Below are 2,447 nucleotides of genomic sequence, written 5' to 3'. Positions count from 1 at the left end.
CTTAAAGGTAGTGCAGAGAGCACAAAAGCCTCGGCCAGTGTACAAGTGTCATCAAGATGCAGCGTATCTACATGCACAGCCATGAACACTTTGAAGTCTTCACCACTGTCCTTGCACCACAAGGTGAGTGGAATCATACGTGCTATGGCTCAGCATGATGTTATTTACACCGTGACAGCAAGATGGTATATCAGTGTTAGCTGATAAATCATGCAATTAGATCTTTGTTTTCTCTGCTTAAGGAGTGCTCGTTTTCTGAAAGACGTGGTTGGACTGAAATACATTTACAAGCATTAATGTAAAGATGTTCTGACGTACATTTGCAGGTTTGACAAATGGTAAAACTAACCTTTGTGCTGATTCATCTCTGCTTTCAATGGTTAACAGGGAGGTATCGATTCAGAACAGAACCCGAAAAGGCAAGTTAAACATTTGTCACATCGTAAAAATGACTCAAACATGAATTGATATGAAGCTGGATCTTGGTTTGTATATTGTTAATTTAGTCACCTCTAAGTCTTTAACACTAGAAATAGAAAAAAATGTAAATTTCGTATTTGGATATAAGACTTGTGGATAAGATTTATACGGATGTTATGTAATTTCAGCCAGTTCTCTGTAGGTCAGTTATGTGTTTCATTTACCTGATATTTACCTTAGGACCATATTTACGTGGAACAGATGATGAGTAGACCCAGATTTAGGGTTTCTATTTCACTGCAGCAGTTAATCTCCAAGTCATAATCCGTAATCCTTTCCAGTGACTGACTCTAACCTGTTGGAAGCAAAGAGCATTTGGACACTGAGAATAGTATTTATGGTTACAGCAAAAAGTTAAGCAAAAAAAAAAAACAAACCTTATCTAAATGTAGGACAAAATTTGAAAGTGCATCTTACAGCATTATCTGAGAAAAAGTAACTGCAACTGTCTTTCTGTCCATTAGATGGTGGTGGTGCACAACTACAGGCCCCACTGGCCTGATGAGCTAGAGCTGGCTGCAGGTGACGCCATCCTGGTGCTGTCCAAACACGAGGAGAGGTGGTTTGGGCGCCTGCAGGACGGCCAGCAGGGGTACTTCCCCGCCTCCTGCGTGATGGAGCTGAGCCAGGTTGGTGCCTGAATGTGCTCAGCAATGCAGTGTGACTGGACTGTTGCTGCTGCTTAATGTCTGAAGGCAGATTGTACTTTGAGGATTAGTTTTATAAAACATCCATGGCTAAATGAATACAAAGACTAAAAATCGACCGTGTTTGTAGCCGGTGGCGCTGTATCAAGCTATCAAGCTTACCTAATAAAAGGCATTACTGCATTACTGAATTTCCCCTTAGGGATGAATGGAGTTTATCTTACCTTTACAATTCTAGCTGTAATTTGACAGAAGTAATGTAGTAAATCAGAGAGAGGACAGCGTGCAGGTTATTTCATCAGGATCTCATTTTCTTTTTTCCAACTCTAAGGCAAACCTGCCTCCCAAAGGCCTGAGAAGAACTTCATCTCTGAGACCTTCAGCATCGGACAGTGATTCAGGTCTGCACAGTAGATATGCAAAGTAAGTGTAAAATCATACAATAGCTGTAATAACAAATACACACACCGTGCACTCACACTCAGCAGCTGTTATCCACATCCCCCCACCAAATCCCATCCCACTAGTCTCCACCCAGTGCCCCTGAACAGGTGGCCCCTCTCGTCTCTCATTAATTGACAAACACACTGATTACTAGCCCCCCTAAACACACACTTATATGTGGGTGTGTACATACACACACAGTAGTCAGTCCCCTCTCTCTGCACTGCATCTCATTAAGGCCAAAGAGGAGGGAGAGGGAAAGGACAGAAGTTGTAAATTTTTATCTAAAAATGACAGGAAATGTTTGACAGAGCGCTCTGAATCAATCAAGAGATTACAATATATCTTTAAATACTATACATTTTAAATGGCAATCTGCAGTGTTTTACCTACTATAGCTTCTTTAACAACTGTCTGACAAGGCACCACATCTGTCTTGAAGTCTGTGTCTGTAGTGGGTATTTATATGTGACAGCCTGCCACTAAACGTAGCTCACACACAGCCCATACAGAGCCCTCTGTACAGCTCCTGGCCTGTCTTGTCTGCTAGCGGTGGAATTTGGGTCATGTGGAATAAACAGGGCCTTTGTGTTTGTTATTTCCTCTTTGTCCCCCAGTGGACACATTCTGCAGGCCCTCAGGAGGGGGAACAGAGGAGGGGGAGGAAGAGGAGGAGGAGGGGTGGGGCTGGATGGGGGCCAGCGTGAGCGTGAGGGCCCCTTCCTGGTGCGGAGGCCCCCGAGCCCTGTGTCTCAGCCTGTGGCCTCACAACCTCAGACACACAGATCCCCAGGCCTGCTCCATAGGATTTTGTCCAAGTGCCGGAAAAAGAGTGAATGCCAGGGAGCGACCAACGGGGCCTTCGAGAGCGACTAA

General features: G+C 44.2%; 1 protein-coding gene across 1 annotated transcript; it reads left to right on the top strand.

Moving 5' to 3' along the window:
- Window positions 1-2,447, top strand: LOC113121963 (E3 ubiquitin-protein ligase SH3RF2). Its single transcript, XM_026292853.1, has 5 exons — window positions 1-123; window positions 388-419; window positions 945-1,109; window positions 1,459-1,550; window positions 2,189-2,447. Exons 1-5 carry the CDS (start codon window positions 57-59, stop codon window positions 2,445-2,447), a joined length of 615 nt encoding a protein of 204 aa, XP_026148638.1. The 5' UTR covers window positions 1-56.

This window comes from Mastacembelus armatus, chromosome 20 (genome assembly GCF_900324485.2).
Source record: "Mastacembelus armatus chromosome 20, fMasArm1.2, whole genome shotgun sequence".
Taxonomy (NCBI): Eukaryota; Metazoa; Chordata; class Actinopteri; order Synbranchiformes; family Mastacembelidae; genus Mastacembelus; species Mastacembelus armatus.
Note: the sequence above shows the minus strand (reverse complement) of the source record. Positions and strands in the feature narration are given on the sequence as shown.

Bases quoted from the DNA above. Each gene is read 5' to 3' on its own strand.
- LOC113121963 (XM_026292853.1), top strand. From the start codon at position 57: ATGCAGCGTATCTACATGCACAGCCATGAACACTTTGAAGTCTTCACC. The intron at 1,110-1,458 runs GTTGGTGCCTGA...TCCAACTCTAAG, and splicing joins GCGTGATGGAGCTGAGCCAG to GCAAACCTGCCTCCCAAAGG. The intron at 1,551-2,188 runs GTAAGTGTAAAA...TTTGTCCCCCAG, and splicing joins CTGCACAGTAGATATGCAAA to TGGACACATTCTGCAGGCCC.